Source organism: Oncorhynchus mykiss, chromosome 18, assembly GCF_013265735.2.
Source record: "Oncorhynchus mykiss isolate Arlee chromosome 18, USDA_OmykA_1.1, whole genome shotgun sequence".
Classification (NCBI taxonomy): domain Eukaryota; kingdom Metazoa; phylum Chordata; class Actinopteri; order Salmoniformes; family Salmonidae; genus Oncorhynchus; species Oncorhynchus mykiss.
Window position 1 is genome coordinate 42,577,209 of NC_048582.1, and position 19,365 is coordinate 42,596,573.

At 43.3% G+C, this 19,365-nt stretch overlaps 1 protein-coding gene across 1 annotated transcript in view; it reads right to left on the reverse strand.

Moving 5' to 3' along the window:
- LOC110496309 overlaps window positions 1-11,710 on the reverse strand; it is a 33,195-nt gene extending 21,485 nt beyond the window's left edge. Inside the window, exons 1-3 of the mRNA XM_021572132.2 lie at window positions 11,183-11,710; window positions 7,911-8,042; window positions 3,804-3,809 (exon numbers count right to left, since the gene is read on the reverse strand). Coding sequence (XP_021427807.2) covers window positions 3,804-3,809; window positions 7,911-8,042; window positions 11,183-11,194 — 150 coding nt within the window. The 5' untranslated portion in view covers window positions 11,195-11,710. The remainder of the gene's footprint in view (window positions 1-3,803; window positions 3,810-7,910; window positions 8,043-11,182) is intronic.
- Between the last annotated feature and the right edge of the window lie 7,655 nt (window positions 11,711-19,365).

Consider the following 19,365-nt stretch of genomic DNA (forward strand, 5'->3'; position numbering starts at 1 on the left):
CCGATCATTAAGAGTATCTCTACCGCTCCTGCTGTCTGAAAACAGCAGGTCTGGGACAGGTAGCACGTTCGGTGAACAGGTCAGGGTTCCATAGCCGCAGGCAGAAAAGTTGAAACTGGAGCAGCAGCACGGCCAGGTGGACTGGGGACAGCAAGGAGTCATCATGCCAGGTAGTCCTGAGGCATGGTCCTATGGCTCAGGTCCTCCGAGAGAGAGAAATAAATAAAGAGAGAATTAGAGAGAGCATACTTAAATTCACACAGGACCCCGGATAAGCCAGGAGAAGTACTCCAGATATAACAGACTGACCCTAGCCCCCCGACACATAAACTACTGCAGCATAAATACTGGAGGCTGAGACAGGAAGGGTCAGGAGACACTGTGGCCCCATCCGATGATACCCCCGGACAGGGCCAAACAGGCAGGATATAACCCCACCCACTTTTCCAAAGCACAGCCCCCACACCACTAGAGGGATATCTTCAACCACCAACTTACCATCCTGAGACAAGGCCGAGTATAGCCCACAAAGATCTCCGCCACGGCACAACCGAAGGGGGGGGCGCCAACCCAGACAGGAAGATCACGTCAGTGACTCAACCCACTCAAGTGGGACAGCATGGAAGAGCACCAGTAAGCCAGTGACTCAGCCCCTGTAATAGGGTTTGAGGCAGAGAATACCAGTGGAGAGAGGGGAACTGGCCAGGCAGAGACAGCAAGGGCGGTTCGTTGCTCCAGAGCCTTTCCGTTCACCTTCACACTCCTGGGCCAGACTACACTCAATCATATGACCTACTGAAGAGATGAGTCTTCAGTAGAGACTTAAAGATTGAGACCGAGTCTTCGTCTCTCACATGGGTAGGCAGACCATTCCATAAAAATGGAGCTCTGTAGGAGAAAGCCCTGCCTCCAGCTGTTTGCTTAGAAATTCTAGGGACAATTAGGAGGCCTGCGTCTTGTGACCATAGCGTACGTGTAGGTATGTACGGCAGGACCAAATCGGAAAGATGGGTAGGAGCAAGCCCATGTAATGCTTTGTAGGTTAGCAGTAAAACATTAAAATCAGCCCTAGCCTTAACAGGAAGCCAGTGTAGGGAGGCTAGCACTGGAGTAATATGATCACATTTTTTGGTTCTAGTCAGGATTCTAGCAGCCGTATTTAGCACTAACTGAAGTTTATTTAGTGCTTTATCCGGGTAGCCGGAAAGTAGAGCATTGCAGTAGTCACTTAGACTTAGAAATAACAAAAGCATGGATTCATTTTTCTGCATAATTTTTGGACAGAAAGTTTCTGATTTCTAGATGAGATCTTTAAGGTCGGGCTCACAAAATAAATTTAGACCCAAGCCACCCCCTGTACCCGGACATTGAACTACTCCCCTCTGCGTGCAGGTATAGGGCACAGCTCGGTAGGAAAAACAGAACTAGACAATAATTTGTGTCATATCCCTCCTAAACAGCTTTGGCTAATGTTCCTATCGACCCAGTAAGGACAGCAGGCTAGTCTCTTTTTATTAGTATGAAACTGTTATGAAAGTTGTCAATTTGTTTTGTATTTAAAACCCCACTTTAAATGTATGCATGACACTGCCTCAAAATGTCCCCATGGGGACAATAAAGTCAGTAAAGTAAAGAGGAGAGGTCATTCCCAACTACCAGGGGCACGCCCTATACATACAGACTTTAGAATGGCCGACCTACACTCAATTGTTTGTCTCAGCAGACTTGCGTAATAAGTAAACCTCCATTGACTGTCTAGTGTGGCTGACATGGAGCCTGTTCTTTGAGGAGAATGAAATAAGGCACGCTCCAGATTACGTACCAGTGTACAACCAGGGGAACTTCACGCCCGTGTGGCTGACTGACCACAAACCCATGGGAGACATTCCTATCAAGCACCTCACCACCATTCTCAATCTGCTGGTGGAAAACAGGTACAACTCTAGGGATGACAGTTTTTGACTTGTATTACGTTCTGAAAGACTGCATTCAAGGTGCATGGGACAACCTTCTAGTACATTCATTCTAACCATCTGGAAGAAATTGAGAAATTCACTGATGTTTTCTGGGACCAGAAGGAGCACTATTCCCTCTGAGAGCGTAGACAGGGCCTCAAGGCATCCGAATTTAACAACTTCTGCCACCAGATGTTCCAGCCGCATCAATGTATCCGGGACTGTGAGCACTGGGGCCACTACTTCACAGCTGCCATGTTCTCTGCATCCGGCCGAAACTTTCGCACCTTCTCGCTCTTCCTCAGGAATGTTATCGCATGCAAGGTGGTCCGGTCGCAAGGCTCTGACAGCCTTTGTTGGGGATGACCACTGAAAGAGAGCAACCCGGCTCTACGTATTTTACTGGTTTGTGACTCAATGACACCGCCCCTGGTTAGAGGGGAATAGAGCAGCCCAAGAGTTAACACACACAGGAACTTTAACCACACACAGATGAAGATGAATATGGAAATGTACATGAGGATGGCTTTTGGGCACGCACTCCATCCCACAAGTCCAGAGATATGAGTGAGTCCAGTAGTTGATGGGCATAGACAGATGTTGCTCTCTGCCACTGGCAGGGAGACTGCAAATATTGGGAGACTGCAAGTATTGCGTGACCTGCAGAGTCAAGAGGATGGGCAGATATCCAGCCCCTTAGTAACCTCCCTAGGAACCTATCAGGGCACAGGTCATTCCGGTCAGAGAGAGTTTGAGAGGCAGGTTTTTGGTAGTGTCTAGACTTGCAGGCTCCGGTCCTGGGGGATGGGGAGTGGAGTGTGCAGCTCAAGGTTGTGAGGTGCTGATAACAGTCACCAGAAGGGAATTTGTTACAACCAGTAGGAGACGACCCTTGGCCCGAACGTGGTAAGGTCATGAATAAATACGTGTTTTCATCTTTTGAATTATTTCGGGGAACGCAAGAGGATGCAGAGCATGAGGATGGAACATGGCTGCTATATGACCTAGACCCTATTCAAGGAGATTACAAAATTGTAATCGTTGTTACAGTGGTTCTAGTTAATATTGGTACACGGTCATTCACACAAAAATGTACAATAATTTCAAAGGTTGATTCCTGTACTATCTTTTAAATATTCATCCATCTGGGGATTTATCCATTGACAATAACAATACAATAAGATGAAGTTGCTGGGTTGGCAATGTTCCGTAAGGTATCCAAAGGCCTAATCAAGTAAGTAAGTAGCTGGGTTGGCTTGGTTATTTGAATAATTGTGAAGCATAATGTGCCTGTGAAACTATATTGCTGATTTAGGAAGATACCATTGCTCTTAGCATTGGGGTTTCAGAGTGGTAGTTCAGAATTTTAGCGCTCATGCAAAAATAATGCGTTCTAATAGCTGTCATGGAAGAACGCGAATCTACAAACTGAACGTTTAGATTGAACAATTTAAAATAAATAGATTAATTAGACAGAGTGATGTATAACACTGTGGTAAGAGTGTAACAATTACACACTGAATACAATATGTGTGCTGTTGTAACAGCTGTCGTCGGATGAAGAAGGAGACCAAGGTGCAGCGTGGTAGGCGTTCATGATTTGTAATAAAACTGAACACCGCAACAAAATAACAAAGGTGAACCAAACTAAACAGTTCTGTCAGGTGCAGACACTAAACAGAAAACAACCACCACACAAAACACAGGTGGGGAAAAGCCTACCTAAGTATGATTCCCAATCAGAGACAACGATAGACAGCTGCCTCTGATTGGGAATCACACTCGGCAAAAAACAAAGAAATAAAAAACATAGAAATAAAGAAACTAGAATGCCCACACTAGTCACACCCTGGCCTAACTAAAATAGAGAATAAATGGCCAGGGCGTGACAGCTGTATAGTGGCGACAACCATTCACCTTCTAGTTAATACACTGAAATATGTCTATGATTCTTTTTTTGTTTCATCGCTAAATGTATTTCGTAAAATGCGAATCTGTCAGTGGGTAATATGTTGATTAATGATTTGAGTAATAATTCAACAAAAATAAATACAAATAACAGAGTTCACCATTGTTGCAATTTCTTTTGATCTTTATTATATAATTTCTTGTCATGTTTTAGTATGTTATCACATGGGCCAGAATAAAGAGAATTAGAAAATATAAATACAAAACTGCAATACCACAGTGGTGGAAAACATTGTTTAAAGAAACATGCTATGGGCACTCTGCAACACCAGTACTGTATGTATGTGGACAACTGGTGGCTCAAATTAGCTTTCCACTGACGTGTACTGCCGTGTGTAAATACATGTTTTCATTGTCTAGCACCTAAACCTTGCCCATGGCTTTCTGATTTCACTTTGGGTCATATGTCATCTAAGGATTATTTGTAGTGGTTAGACTGGTAATAGGGCTATAGGAATGTCTTTCAAGGTTTGAGAATGGGGATATTTCAATAGAAGGGATATTTGGATGGAAACAACACCACCGATAACACTAAGGGAGTACAAAAAAAATCCTGTAAACCAAGTGGCATAGAACAAAGAGATGAACACTGCTGACATGGAGCACTACCAAGCATGGAGAATGTACATAAGAGGCCTGTAGTGGAAGGGCTGAGGAATATGTGAGTGTCCAGGGTTGGATGGGAGCAGTGTGGTGAGAAGGGGTACTGACACTGGGTGGCATACTATAAGGCTGTCTGGTTCCCCCTAGGTCACACCACCGTCAGAAGGCATGGCCTTCACAGAAGCACACAGGAACACTTGGACACCTCCTCGCTGCAGCGTAGACCATGCTGTGTGGTGGCCAGTGACTGGATCAACCTCCAGAAGTGATTGAAGGTGATTCCCTCACCGTCCATCACACCCATTTGTCTCATCACCTCGCCCAGGCCCTGCTCTGACGCTCCAGTCTGGGGGAGGGAGCACAAAAACAACTCTTCACTATATGTACACAGTATTTAAATTACTGACCAGTTAATTAAGCAATTAAGTAATCATGCATAGACATGAATTAGCAGGAAGTTAGCAATTAGTCTATTACACTTTTGAGCGTATAACATTGGTGCCTTGCATTACTTGGTAGGTGATATTCTTAACAGAACTAATTTCTTCAGCGATAATTCTTGTATCAATAATTCAGCTGAATAACTCCAGTCAACATGTTTGACTTCATAATCCACTAATAGCCCCTTTTCAACTGTACTGTATGCAGTTTTCAACTGTACTGTATGCAGCTGAATAAACACATCATGAGTATACTTTGTCAACTAACTGTCATATGTTTCAGGCTTTGCTAACCTCTAGTGGTTACAGATCCATGGCTCTTGTTCAAGGAACATGTTCATTTGTATCGGTATTTGCATATACAGTTGAAATTGGAAGTTTACATACACCTTAGCCAAATACATTTACACTCAGTTTTTCACAATTCCTGACATTTAATCCAAGTAAAAATTCCCTGTCTTAGGTCAGCTAGGATCACCACTTTATTTTAAGAATGTGAAATGTCAGAATGATAGTAGAGAGAGTTATTTATTTAAGCTTTTATTTCTTTCAGCACATTCCCAGTTGGTACATACACTCAATTAGTATTTGGTAGCATTGCCTTTAAATTGTTTAACCTGGGTCAAACGTTTTGGGTAGCCTACCACAAGCTTCCCACAATAAGTTGGGTGAATTTTGTCCCATTCCTCCTGACAGAGCTGGTGTAACTGAGACAGGTTTGTAGGCCTCGTTGCTCACACATGCTTTTTCAGTTCTGCCCACAAATGTTCTATATGATTGAGGTCAGGGCTTTGTGATGGCCACTCCAATACCTTGACTTTGTTGTCCTTTAGCCATTTTGCCACAACTTTGGAAGTATGCTTGGGGTCATTGTCCATTTGGAAGACCCATTTGCGACCAAGTCTTTAGAAGTTGCTTCAATATATCCACATAATTTTCCTACCCCATGATGCCGTCTATTTTGTGAAGTGCATCATTCCCTCCTTCAGCAAAGCACCCCCACAACATGATGCTGCCACCCCCGTGCTTCACGGTTCGGATGGTGTTCTTCGGCTTGCAAGCCTCCCTCTTTTTCCTCCAAACATAACAATGGTCATTATGGCCAAACAGTTCTATTTTTGTTTCATCAGACCAGAGGACATTTCTCCGAAAGTACGATCTTTGTCTTGCTTTTTTATGGCGGTTTTGGAGTAGTGGCTTCTTCCTTGCTGAGTGACCTTTCAGGTTATGGAGACATAGGACTCGTTTTACTGTGGATATAGATACTTTTGTACCTGTTTCCTCCAGCATCTTCACAAGGTCCTTTGCTGTTGTTCTGGGATTGATTTTCACCAAAGTACGTTCATCTCTAGGAGACAGAACGCGTCTCCTTCCTCAGCGGTATGACGGCTGCATGGTCCCATGGTGTTTATACTTGCGTACTATTGTTTGAACAGATGGAAGTGGTACCCTCAGGCATTTTGAAATAGCTTTTTTAAAAACCAGACTTGTGGTCTTGAGGTCTACACATTTTTTTCTGAGGTCTTGGCTGATTTCTTTTGATTTTTCCACAATGTCAAGCAAAGAGGCACTGCGTTTGAAGGTAGGACTTGAAATACATCCACAGGTACACCTCCAATTGACTCAAATGATGTCAATTAGCCTATCAGAAGCTTTTCTGGAATTTTCCAAGCTGTTTAAAGGCACAGTCAACTTAGTGTATGTACATTTCTGACCCACTGGAATTGTGATACAGTGAATTATAAGTGAAATAATCTGTGTGTGAACAATTGTTGGAAAAATTACTGTCGTGCACAAAGTAGATGTCCTAACCGACTTGTCAAAACTATAGTTTGTTAACAAGAAATGTGTGGGGTGGATTGAAAAATGTGTATGTAAACTTCTGTGTATGTAAAGTGTATGTAAACTTCTGACAACTGTAGCAACGTTTGTTTGGTATTCATGAGGTAATCAATATTGGTATCTGGGTAGCCAATCTTATCTACCGTAATTTAATTCTGATATTGTATAAAGCTGTCAGCCAGGCAGATGCAAACACTGTGGATCTTTCTGTCTGCTGGAAACAATAGGAAATTGAGTTGGGAAAATATTTCCTGGCCTGAATGCTGCTCTACAGCTGAGACAATATAAAGAGCTGTTTGCAATGGAATCTCATTTGAATGATGTGATCATTACTTTTTCTTTTAAATAGATTCTGGTTTTATAGAAGTGTAAGACTGGATGTAATGGAAAACATATTTACTTGGTAATTAAGCATATTATTTACTTCAACAGTTGAACAAATATTTCCTAGCTGTTGTGGCTAACTATTGTGTTGCAGAAATACTCTACTTGGTTGTCGAGTTTATGGTGGATGAAGTCGACTTGGTGCAAGGAGTCATATTACAATTACATATTTCTTGCTACTTTGTTTATAATGGAAACTGTTATTTATCTGTCCGTTTGTTTTTCCCCCATCTAGATGAGCAAACAACCTTGAACCTTCCTCACTTGCTCATGTATTTGAACAGGCCTTTTCCTGTTTTTTCAGAAGCATAGCTATCTTTGTCACCCTCTGGTAAATTCAGACTCGTCCTGGAATACAGGCTTGGGCCTCAGACAACTAAGCAACCAGTTCCAACATGAAGACAAAGCAAGATCATTTATCCTTTTCCGTGATTCAAATAAAGCAGGTGTCAGATTCAAATAAAGCATGTTTAAAACTCAATTGGTGACTGAGCACACAGTATATTACAGCAAATTTGGGATTTGCATCGAACCTGGCAATTGACGCCTCAAAGCTTTTCCTGAGTGTTTGTTTGGGAGTCATAGGAGGTCGTGTGTACTGTATGTTTGGGGCTGAGTGGGAGGGTAGTAAGAGTCAGAGCCACGCCTTACTGGTCGATTCAATGGGTGTGGCCGGGAAGGGCGGGATCAAATTAGCCGGCCGTTGCAGTTTACGTACCGTAACTAAGTTGGGCAGCTGGGAGGATAGGAGGCCTCTGAACTCTTGGGTTTGGAGCGTGGGACCATTATTGGCAGCAGCGGCATGGAACTCTGTGACCAAAGTGTTGATGGCATTTTCCAGGTCTGAGTGCTGCGCCAGAGGTGGAGAAAAAAGCCTGTTAGATTGGGGGAATCAAATAATATAGCAACAAGAAAAGCGTCCTCTGACAGTCCTTTGAAGTTTATTATGTGAAGTTTATTATCATAATAGATCATTACGAAAGAAAGAAAATGAATATATTCATGAGACAGGCTCCCCAGGTTTTTGCCAAAGTGTACCGATCTCCACTCAATTTAGTCCCAAATACCAACATTTTTTCAGACACACTCACATCCGTCCTCAAGTGCATATCTTGCATGCCTCCACGTGTCCGAAGTCTACGCAAAGATGGCACTCTGATGTTTAACTTGTGTTTGTATCACAGTATCATTGTCATGGAAGGCTGAGTGGTCAACCAAACATTGTGAGAAATAATATGCTGAGTGAAAAGTTATACTCCTACAAGAACTGTTATACTTCTAGGTTGCAAGTCACCTTAAAACAAAAGTTCAAAAGTAGACCTTATGTTTTGCAGTGGCATTTGAATCTGTCACACAGACTGGTTAGTTTGGTCATTGTGAAGAACATCATTCCATACTCTCTCTAAACCAAGAACCAAACACACAATCTATTGTAGCTGACAGGTTTTTCTTCATACTACTTTTTTAAATGTATATCCTAAATCACAAACATTAAATAACTAAAGGAATTTTGCTATGTCACAAATTGATATTTTAACATGCTATTGAAATGTGGGCGATGTGTGGTTTGGGTGGGGAGGAGTATGCTTAAGTAATGAGAGACTGAGTGGCCTACTGGTATTGGAAGGAAAATTCAGACAACTTGTCTACATGGAGAATGTACATGAAATACCTGCAGGTTGGGGTAGCTATGACAGATCTCCCTGTCACTGTTTATCTTCAGGGTGTGCTGGGGGGGACAGGCCATCTGGCATTTCGGGCAAATGCCAGATGGGCTGGTCAATATTTTGCCCATTGGGCCTGTCTAACTTAAGTTTTTCACACAAAATGATCTGTGTAATAATGGAGGCCTCAAGTGGAAAAGCGTACCAGTGTGGGGGCCTTGAGGGAAAAAAATAGCCGGTGTGGGGGTCTCAAAGGGACGGTGTGTTAGAAATGCCATGGCCGAGTTCTGGTCCCAGTCTGTGCCTGGGGCATGCACAAGAACCTTGGGCAACAGGGAGAGGAATCAGTGGTGACTTCAAACTCTATTTACCTATCTCCTAAACGCTAAACCAAATTCATTGAGACATCCAGAAACAATGTAGTTGTTTCAGTTGTCAGGGTAGGATATAAAAAAAAAATTAAAAGCCTTACTCACTAGGCCTAGGCTACCACTACAGTGCTCCATTTTATGATGTTTCCACAGATAGCTCACTGCAGCCAAAAAATGTCACAAAATGGATACAGTAGGCAACAATGGTAAGGCGCTTGCTCGCCGACAGTGAGCATCTCATTCTGTCTGTCTGTCTTTCTGTTCGTCTAGCTGTCATCCCTCACACAGTAGTCTATCTCCAAAGAAGGTCTCCGTGTCATAGGCCATGGGGATGGAATGAGAAGGGACTGATTGACTCCCAGTGCTTTTCATTTCCACACAGTCTCTGCCTTAGACACAACTGAGAATAGCTTCTTGCTCCATAGTCAACATATGGCCTAGATTAATTTGTCATTGTCCATTATTCTCTGCTGTCCAAGCATGCACACTGATCAGTGCATTGAAATTATATAAACTCACGTTAAGCTGGCAAGAGTGCAAGGAAAGTAGGCTATATGCAAACGCGCCAATAGGATTTAACTCGATGTCCGCTCCCCACGGAAATCGAATTAGCAGAATAAAAAATACAGAAGCAAAATCTGTCAGTTTAAGTTAGAGACAATTTTAGTTCATAACTAAACCAAGATAGGCTGTGGTCTATCATTTCCAATGGGAACAAATTAGTCATAGTGGGCAGAACAAGCAAAGAGGTGGGCAGAGCCAACCACGAGCTAGCAAGATCCTATTGGCGCATTCTAGCAAACATCTGCATATTTCAGTTAGGGAACGCTTACTCTGGGAAGTGTGCGTGTGCAATAACTTGTTTTTTACTTTTGCAAAGGGTAAAGTCTACAAAACTTAGTCCACTATGTTCCTAACAGAAAACAGGGAACAGAAAACTGTATTGAGATCAAATGTTTCATCGATTTCAGAATGTCGGCCAAAATCCATCTCGTTCAATCTTCTCCCACTGCCGGCCACTGGGCTTCCTCTCACCACCATATTTGGAAGTGAGTGGAAAAGCCAAGTGGATGCTTCACATTCATACATCCGTCTGAAATATCTGTCTCATTGTTCTATGTGTGCTAGAGATATCCATTTTTTTATATATTTTTTTGCATTGGATACGTCTCAATCCACCTCATCCGCTTTTGACGCACTTCCGCATCTGCAGTGAAAAGGTGACAGAGCTAGAGCGGTGTTTGTCAGACCCTGAGACATCCCATGATTTCTCACAAAATCCTCTGTAGCATCCGAACAGTTTGGGCTACACACTAATATGACCCCTATGTGTTTTGCTCTAGGATGCCCACAGGCCTCACAAGATTCGTCTGAAGGTCCCCAGTTGAAAAAATTAATGGAAGTATTTAAGGAGACTGTTTAGTGCCAAAAATAAGGGGTTAAATACATGTAAAAAAAAAATTGGGGACTGTTGTTCCATGTAGTGAATCTGTTATTCAAGGCGTTTGTATGGGCCAATAGCAGTAAGGTCAAATACAATTTTTCATCAATTTTTTTTATATAATTTTTTGATACTTCAAGGGGTCTTAAAATTCTAAATGAAATAACAAAATTATCCTTGGGTATGACCTTCTTAAAACAATGCTATATAGCTTAGTAGAACTCCCCGGTTTAGACAGGGCTTGGACTATTTTAATATGATCTAATAGAATATGTCATGATATAAATTGGATAGCATAACGTCTATGGAATGTTGGTTAAACTACATATGTGCCACTTCCAAAGATAACCAGAACGACGCCTAAAAGTGTGGGGGAAGTTATCCCCCAAATAATGCCCCATTCGATGCACCAAAAGAATGCTCCATTAGTTGCTTCTAAGATGAGTAAAGACACCATCTCTTCAAGTGCAACGTTTTGACAAGTGTTGATATTAAAATGGTATAGTAGACCTACCTGTTCTGCCATTTGGATCGTGTTGTGCTGTCCTTTTTCAAAGTAAAGTTTTCTCACTGCGACGTTCAGTAATTGTTACTTTTCTTGCTCAGCGTTCCATTGCTTCAGTCACATACTGGCAAGATTCCTAAATCCTCCCACTCAAGGAAAAAACATGTAACTGGATTCCTTCCACCTTCCGTGTCAGTCAGGGAAAGCTGTGGGGGAAATTAAAGTGCACTGTCTAACCCGATGCATTGGAACTGTAAAATTCAGGAGGCAGCGAATCTACACGCAGTCATATATCGGCCTACCGAACTTCTATTAACCATTATTGTTTTAATGTATTCTACGTCAGAGTAGTTTACATAGTTGTGTATTTAAAATGTAGGCTATTCAGGAATAGAGCCCGAGAGTGCTTCAATCAACATCTGGAAACATTTAGCAAAAGTTGGAACAGTCTGCAAGTTTAGGCTGGGGTTTTTCTTCTTCATTGTCGCAATTTTTAACCCCTCATATTGGGATACATATTTTCTTCAGTTTCTGTAAAGCTTTGAATATCCACCCAAAATAATATATTTATTTTATGAACCATGCACGGGTAAGTTTTTTTTCGAGGTCGTTTATAATAAAAGTCGTTTGTAATTGTCTATTCCAATTTCCATTAGGCCTACATTAATTTTGACATCTGTGTTTGATAAGGATATGCGAACCAAAAAGCAATGCGTGCACAATGAACAGGCACGAGCACATTCTTGAAAGACGGATTTAGGACTTTTGACAGAGAGGTGGGTACACTCGATATCGTCATAGGCCTACTATTTTACATAAAAACTAGTCAACCAGGATCTTCATTATGCTACCACAATGTCAGTGGTGTAAAGTACTTAAGTAAAAATACATTAAAGTACAACTTGAAGTAGTTTTTTTAGGTATCTGTACTTTACTTTACTATTTATATTCTTGACTGCTTTTACTTCACTACATTACATGTCATTCCTATGCAGGATTGTTCCAACTGGGGGGTGCCAATGTGGCCAACCGGTGGCTTCAAAGCCTCTCAACAATGGCCAATACATAGCATCAGCAAAACAGGGTTTATCATTGGTCCAAACCCGTTGCTTCGCACTACCACCCACCCCTGTTAAACATATGATTGTAGAAGAAACCCGCACACTGCTCTTGATAGTATCACTGCTTTTTAATAAGCTTTACGTATCGGCCTCATGGCCTTCGTCAGATGTGCAAGTGCCTTTTGAATTTTGAAAAACATATGATTGTAAAAACGAATTCATGTCATAATCAAATACCGTCCCCGGTAAAACGGTTCATGTGTCCTCAGAATGTGCAGCTGCTTGGTTGCACAAGTGGGTTCTGTAGCTACTTATATCCCTGGGGAGATGGGCGTGTCCTCGCGTCCAGAGCTTCCGATGTCCTGCTCTCTCGCCACTCCTCTTCGCTGTCTTCCAGAAAAAACAGACTCCACGCCCACATTTTCGAAGCCACAGGATCAGCGAACCGGGTGGACACTACACGACTTTCAAAATCCTAACATCGCTGAGCCTCTCACATTAAATGTCCGTTGCCAACGTAGTGGTGTGCACACTAACCGATGTGGCACAGACGGTGGTTACACACTACATGATTCGCTGGTGCGCGATGAGACAAGGATATCCCTACCGGCCAAGCCCTCCCTAACCCGGACGATGCTAGGCCAATTGTGCGTCGCCCCACGGACCTCCCGGTCGCGGCCGGTCTAGCCAACATTTTGAGTTAAATAATAATGCTTGTGAACTTCAGAGCTGTAACAATTTGACGCTTTGGTTAAAGGCAAGTACGAATGTATACTAGTAGTCATCGCTCCTGCTTGAGAGTCTACACATTCTGGGTGATGTGAAACAACATCATCATCTCCCGAGCTCTCATTGGCTATTGCTGATCATTGTTCTCAAAACGTGTTGTTGCACATCTCACTATATACAAGCATTGCAGATTTTGTGCGATAAACGGCCAGCAGCTGCCAACACAACCTCAATTTTCTGTGACTTACGTTCCATGCCTGCAGTACAGTACAGTAACCATTGCTATAAATGCTAAAAACCCAATCTTACTGAAGCATATATCACTTGTTGGCCAATCTCTCTGTACTGTTACAGATCTACAACTCAAATCACTTTGTCGGGCAAAGACTCAACACCAAAACTCAAAAGAATAGACAACGACTCTTCTGTTTCACTGCTCATGCCACCCTGTCTGCAACGCTCAAACAATGAGCATAACAATCACCAGGAATCTTCCCCTTCAGTTGGTCCACTTCCACATTTACCACTACCCCAATAATCACTCATTTCAATGGCACCCTTTTCTTGAGAGCAAAACAATTGACATTTCTTGTCCCCAGTGGTTCGATGCGGAGCACCTGCTCCCTCTGACCAGCAGAAACACACAACCTAGTGGCGTCATCTGAGCGTGACATATGTTTGTTGTTGAATGCTGAACGAGAGATCTCGGTTGATTGTTTTTGTAAAGTTGACAGTGCTTTTATTTCATTTTGGATCCTGCGGCTCTTTTGGGCTTAGTTGCTGTACGCGCTGCTGTCTGTCCCGGGATTCTGACAAATTCCGCATAGGGGGAGAGTCACGGAAGCCCAGCTTGCCCAGCTGGCTCGGCGGTCTCAAATGGAAGTCACTATTGAATGTTTCCAGCACTGCAGGAGCTGTGTTTACTTCCCTTTGTTCTGGGACAATGTGGACCCTGTTGACTTTCAATGTGGCAACTGCTTCCTTAAGGAGGACCACAGGGGAAAAGTGGCTACTCAAGCAGGTAGCAAACCTACACAAACTACTGGGGAAACAACGTCCCCCTACTTTTTATTTTTCTTCCACCCCAGTAGCCCGACACTGATCTGGTCAGGTGGAAATGTCGCCGCCGTGTCGGCTCTCCACAGCCGACTGGCCGGTACTCAGAAAGGATCCAACCCTGAGGGGGGTATCCCCATTCCCTGGAGAACAGAGCTGTTCTCGACCCAACCAACCAGCCATGGAGTTATGTCACTCGCTGTGGAAGTCGAAGACAGCGTCCTCTGGCAACGGGAGTCTTCTTGGAGATGATAAGTCCGGACCTGACACAGACCAGAAACGGCTTCGCTGCCCTGGATCCAGAGGTTCCGGCACCTTCTTCCTTAGGGGATTCCCATTCCAGATCGGATCCGGAAGTACCTGCGTCTTCGTCCTTGATTCCGTCTCCCTCTTCGGTGGCTTCTACCTCGGTCACAGATCCTCAGAGCTCCCACCCTCAGCAGACCGTGAGACTGCCTGAGAGCAGCCCATTCAACATCACTAACTGTCATCATCGGCAGCTCTATGGTGAGAAACATCTCGGTGCCCAAGCCAAAAACCCTGTGCTACCCAGGATCACGAGTACCGGACATAACAAGGCTGCTTCCGACTAATCTACGGGAGATGCCGGGAGCTGATGCTGTCGTAGTCCATGTGGGGTCAAACAACAGCAAGAGGGCTAGCTCGGAACATCTAAAAATTGATTTTAAAGAACTGATTTTAGCATTAAAAGACTCCAAAAAACAGCCAATAATTTCAGGTCCAGTACCATTGATGGGCCACAGGTGAGAAATATTCAGCAGGCTACTGGCATTACACATCTGGCTAAAATATTACTGTAGCTCAGCTGGAATCATTTTTATAGATAACTGTGACACCTTCTGGAAACAGAAGATACTCTACATCCAAATCATCTTGGCTCCTGGACTCTTGGCTCTTGGCTCAGACCACTGTGTGCAGCTCACCCTGCATTATCAGCGCCAATGTAAATAACATGAGCAAGTCTACTGATAAGCTTCCCAGTAAAGCATTAAAAACAATCAAGCAATCCAGAAAAGTGCTAAAATAGCCCATATTAACATATGCAGCCTGAGAAACAAGGTCCATGAAGTCAATAACTTCCTTGTAACATCTCTGAAACTCACTTTGTTAATACATCTGACGATACAGTGGTAGCAATACATGGTTATAACATCCACCGAAAAGACAGAAATGCCAACGGGGGCGGTGTTGCGGTCTATATTAAGAACCACATTCCTGTAAAGCTTAGAGACGATCTTATGTTAAATACTGTTGAAGTCATATGGCTACAGGTTCATCTGCCTCACCTTAAGCCCATTCTTGTGGGAAGCTGCTATAGAACACCAAGTGCTAACAGTCAGTATCTGGATAACATGTGTGAAATGCTTGATCATGTCTGATATCAACAGAGAAGTATATGTTTGGGGTGATTTTAAATATTGACTGGCTCTCATCAAGCTGCCCACTCAAGAAAAAACTTCAAACTGTAACCAGTGCCTGCAACCTGTTTCAGGTTGTCAGTCAACCTTCCAGGGTATTTACAAACAGCACAGGAATTAAATAAGAGGTCATACAATAAGCAAACTTAGGTATGACATGCCAGCAACACACGCTGATACTACACATCCAAGTAAACTCAGCAGAAAAAAGAAACGTCCCTTTTTCAGGACCCTGTCTTTCAAAGATAATTCGTAAAAATCCAAAGAACTTTGCAGATCTTCATTGTAAAGAGTTTAAACACTGTTTCCCATGCTTGTTCAATGAACCATAAACAATTAATGAACATGCACCTGTGGAACGGTCATTAAGACACTAACAGCTTACAGGCGGTAGGCAATTAAGGTCAAGGTTATGAAAACATAGGACACTAAAAATACCTTTCTACGGACTCTGAAAAACACCAAAAGAAAGATGCCCAGGGTCCCTGCTCATCTGCGTGAACGTGCTTTAGGCATGCTGCAAGGAGGCATGAGGACTGCAGATGTGGCCAGGGCAATAAATTGCAATAACCATACTGTGAGACGCCTAAGACAACAGCGCTACAGGGAGACAGGATGGACAGCTGATCGTCCTCGCTGTGGCAGACCACATGGAACAACAATTGGTACACATTGGTACATCCGAATATCACACCTACGGGACAAGTACAGAATGGCAACAACAACTGCCCGAGTTACACCAGGAACATACAATCCCTCCATCAGTGCTGAGAGAGAGAGGCTGGACTGAGGGCTTGTAGGCCTGTTGTAAGGCAGGACCTCACCAGACATCACCGGCAACAACGTCACCTATGGGCACAAACCCACCTTCGCTGGACCAGACAGGACTGGCAAAAAGTGCTCTTCAATGACGAGTTGCAGTTTTATCTCACCAGGGGTGATGGTCAGATTTACGTTTATCGTCGAAGGAATGAGCATTACACCGAGGCCTGTACTCTCGAGCGGGGTCGATTTGGAGGTGGAGGGTCCATCATGGTCTGGGGCGGTATGTCACAGCATCATCGGACTGAGCTTGTCATTGCAAGGCAATCTCAACGCTGTGCGTTACAGGGAAGACATCCTCCTCCCTCATGTGGTGCCCTTCCTGCAGGCTCATCCTGATATGACCCTCCAGCATGACAATGCCACCAGCCATACTGCTCGTCCTATGCGTGATTTCCTGCAAGACAAGAATGTCAGTGTTCTGCCATGGCCATCGAAGAGCCTGGATCTCAATCCCATTTAGCACGTCTGGGACCTGTTGGATCGGTGGGTGAGGGCTAGGGCCATTCCCCCTAGAAATGTCCGGGAACTTGCAGGTGCCTTGGTGGAAGAGTGGGGTAACATCTCACAGTAAGACCTGGCAAATCTGGTGCAGTCCATGAGAAGGAGATGCACTGCAGTACTTAAAGCAGCTGGTGGCCACACCAGATACTGACTGTTACTTTTGATTTAGGCACACATCATTCCATTTATTTTAGTCACATGTCTGTGGAACTTGTTCAGTTCATGTCTCAGTTGTTGAATCTTGTTGTGTTCATACAAATATTTACACATGTTAAGTTTGCTGAAAATAAACGCAGTTGACAGTGAGAGGACGTTTCTTATTTTGTTGCGTTTATATCTGACCAAATTATGAAAGACAAGAATTGTACTTTTGAATTCTGTGAAGTCGGTGTGGGAGAGGTGAAAAAATTAATGACAAGTCACCGGTGTGTCTATGTATGCGGATGACTCAACACTATACACGTCAGCTACTACAGCAACTGAAATGACTGTAACACTTAACAAAGAGCTGCCGTTAGTTTTGGAATGGGTAGCAAGGAATAAGTTAGTCCTAAATATTTCTAAAACTAAAAGCACTGAATTTGGGACAAATCATTCACTAAACCCTAAACCTCAACTACATCTCGTAATGAAAAATGTGGAAATTGAACAAGTTGAGGTGACTGCTTGGAGTAACCCTGGATTGTGAACTGTCATGGTCAAAACATATTGATACTACAGTAGTTAAGATGGGGAGAAGTCTGTCCATAATAAAGCCCTGCTCTGCCTTCGTAACAGCACTATCAACAAGGCAGGTCCTACAGGCACTAGTTTTGTCACCCCTAGATTACTGTTCAGTAGTGTTGTCAGGTGCCACAAAGAGTGACGTAGGAAAATTGCAGTTGGCTCAGAACAGGGCAGCACGTCTGTCCCTTAAAAGTACACGGAGAGCTCACATTAATGACATGCATGTCAATCTCTCATGGCTCAAAGTGGAAGAGAGATTTACTTCAACGCTACTTGTTTTTGTAAGAGGTGTTGACAAGCTAAATGTGCCAAGCTGTTTGTTTAAAATACTTGCACACAGCTCGAACATCCATGCATACCCCACAAGACATGCCACCAGTGGTCTCTTCACAATGCCCAAGTCCAGAATGGACTATGGGAGGCGCACAGTACGACATAGAGCCATGACTACATGGAACTCTATTCCACATCAGGTAACTGATGCAAGCAGTAGAATTTTTTTAAATGGTTAAAAAAAAACACCTTATGGAACAACGGGGACTGTGAAGAGACACACAAAGGTACAGACACATGCATACACATACATTGTGATATTTTGTATGGTGGTATCAAACATTTTGTATTGTAGATATGTAGTAGTGTAATACTATTATATGATGTACTGTTTTATCTTTTGTTTTATATGTAATGTAAGTGCCTTCATGTGTTTGGACCCCAGGAAGAGTAGTGGGGATCCCTAGTAAATACAAATACAAAACACAAACAATTATCACAAGACCACTTCGGGTTACCTTCACCGATTCCACAGCACCTAATTCCGTTTTCACCCACCCTGAAACCACAAATGGATCAGCCAAAAGGAAAGGGTCTGCTTTTTCCAAAAAATGTCACTCCTACTGTCACAGACTCATCTTTATCCCGACCCTCGGTGCAAGCCTTGGGTTCCGAGATCTTCACCACTCCTTCCACCTCCGATACTTCGCCTTCATTCACTTCCATTTCTCATCCTGTCTTCGATCTGGTGTGCAGCTCACTGCTTACACTTTCCACCATTCTTCTTTAACAAACCGAGGTCCCATTTTTCCACAATTATTTACCTATTCAAGCTCACCCTCTTCCTCCCTCTCTCTCTCTTCGACCTCCTCTGCCTCTCCTTTTCCCTCCATTCCTCTAAGTATACGTCTCCTTGTGATAATACTGCACTTCTCCGGGCATACATCTCATGCTTGCCTTCTCAAGGGACACCATTCCCAGCTTAAGGGATGGCCTACAGTGCCTTGCAAAAGTATTCATCTCTCTTGGCGTTTTTCCTATTTTGGTGCATTACAACCTGTCATTTAAATAGATTTTTGTGTTTGTATTTTTCATGTAATGGACAAAATAGTCCAAATTGGTTAAGTGAAATAAAAAAAAAAAAACTTGTTTCATGCAAGTGGCACCATGAAGACCAAGGAGCTCTTTCAGCAGGACAATGACCCTAAGCATCAGACCCTTTGCTATGAGACTCAAAATTAAGCTCAGGTGCATCCTGTTTCCATTCATCATCCTTTACATTTGTCTGCAATTTGATTGGAGTCCACTTGTGGTAAATTCAATTGATTGGACATGATTTGGAAAGGCACACACCTGTCTATATAAGGTCCCACAGTTGACAGTGCATGTCAGAGCAAAAGCCAAGCCATGAGGTCAAAGGAATTGTCCGTAGAGATCCAAGACAGGATTATGTCGAGGCACAGATCTGGGGAAGGGTACCAAGAACACAGTGGCCTCCATCATTCTTAAATGGAAGAAGTTTGGAATCACCAAGACTTTTCCTAGAGCTGCCCGCCTGGCCAAACTGAGCAATCGGGGGGAG